The 1,397-nt window shown below is 44.0% G+C and overlaps 1 protein-coding gene across 3 annotated transcripts in view; it reads left to right on the forward strand.

The window, feature by feature from the left end:
• Positions 1–1,397, forward strand: part of DIDO1 (death inducer-obliterator 1) — an 85,242-nt gene that overhangs the window by 56,160 nt on the left and 27,685 nt on the right. For all 3 annotated transcript variants that reach the window (XM_019510130.1, XM_019510131.1, XM_019510132.1), the window contains one exon: positions 841–1,000. In XM_019510130.1, coding sequence (XP_019365675.1) covers positions 841–1,000 — 160 coding nt within the window. The remainder of the gene's footprint in view (positions 1–840; positions 1,001–1,397) is intronic.

Below are 1,397 nucleotides of genomic sequence, written 5' to 3' on the forward strand. Positions count from 1 at the left end.
TTGTACACAAATCTGGGGTGCATGTCCCCCCCCATGCCTCCCCTAGGGTTGCACGCAGCGGTGGGAAACTGCCCCCCCCCATACCTTTGGACAAGCCTCCTGCAGCTCTGTCCTATGACTTGCCTTGGCCCTGGGGCCCCAATCACCCTTGCCCCGCCCCAATCTCTCGCTCACCGTGGGGGCCTCAATCTGTGCCCCCCTTCCGTCTCCCCACCACCCCTTTGCTCTACAGACTTGCCTGCTGGGTGTGTGTGTGTTTGCATGCGCATGCGTCTGCCTCTGCCCCTCCTGAGCCACAGCCCCCTCAGCCCTGCTGCTGCCTCTGACTCCTGAACCACAGTACCCTGTATTCTGCCAGGGTGTGCAGGGACCCCCACGTCCCCCATCCCCTGGGCTCCAAACCCCACACACCCCCACAACCCTCCACACCTTCACAAATTCCCCCCCTACACCCCTACCCACCCCCCAACCATACAAAGTACCTGCATAATTTTGTGTAATTTTGAGTTTTTAGCTGTGCAATTAAAATCGTGATTAATAGTGACTATTTTTTTTAATCGTGCTGAAATTTTTAAATCATTTGACAGCCCTATTAATTCATTTTTAAATTAAAGCAAGTAAAGTTGGTGAATGACATGAAGACTGTTTCAATATCATCTTAACTTTTCATTTTTCATGCTTGGGAAATTTACCTTTTGTAAGGGAAGAAATATTGTGCTTGGTGAATTTTGAGTAGCCTCAATGAATTCATTCTTTTTGTTACAAAAAACTTGTAGTTTGCAAAACTTTTTTGTAGTGCCTGCAAAAAGTATAATAATGATTTGGCATTTTCCCCCCTAGGGTTAATGATAGTGATGATCTGGTCATGACAGAGAATGAAGTAGGGAAGATCGCACTAAATATTGAAAAGGAGATGTTTAACCTGTTTCGAGTTACAGACAACCGATATAAGAGTAAATATCGCAGCATCATGTTCAATCTCAAGGATCCAAAAAATCAGGTCTGTGTTCTGGTGAAGTACCAGGTATATACTAAAAAGCATGAAAACTCTTTAACACTAAAAGCATCTTAAAATTTAGTCTGTCAAACTCCCCCTTAATATTCTACATTTTAAGGGAAAAGACTTGTCAACTAAAGCTATTTAAAATGTTTTCACATCTTGACTTAAAATCCTACTTTTATCTTAAAGTGATTCACAAAGTTTTGTCTGTGACCCATTCATTTTTATGTGATTTAAGAATACCATCCTGTCTGTAAATGATATTTGGTAGAAACGTCAAGGGTTTCTGCTTTTATGACACCATATGATACACGTTACATAGTAGATCGGGGTGGGCAAAATGGAGCCCGTGGGCCAGATGCAGCCCGCCAGGCCATTCTATTCAGCCCATGGGGTC

This window comes from Gavialis gangeticus, unplaced genomic scaffold, assembly GCF_001723915.1.
Source record: "Gavialis gangeticus isolate Ggan-Ray unplaced genomic scaffold, GavGan_comp1, whole genome shotgun sequence".
In the NCBI taxonomy this organism is placed as follows: Eukaryota; Metazoa; Chordata; order Crocodylia; family Gavialidae; genus Gavialis; species Gavialis gangeticus.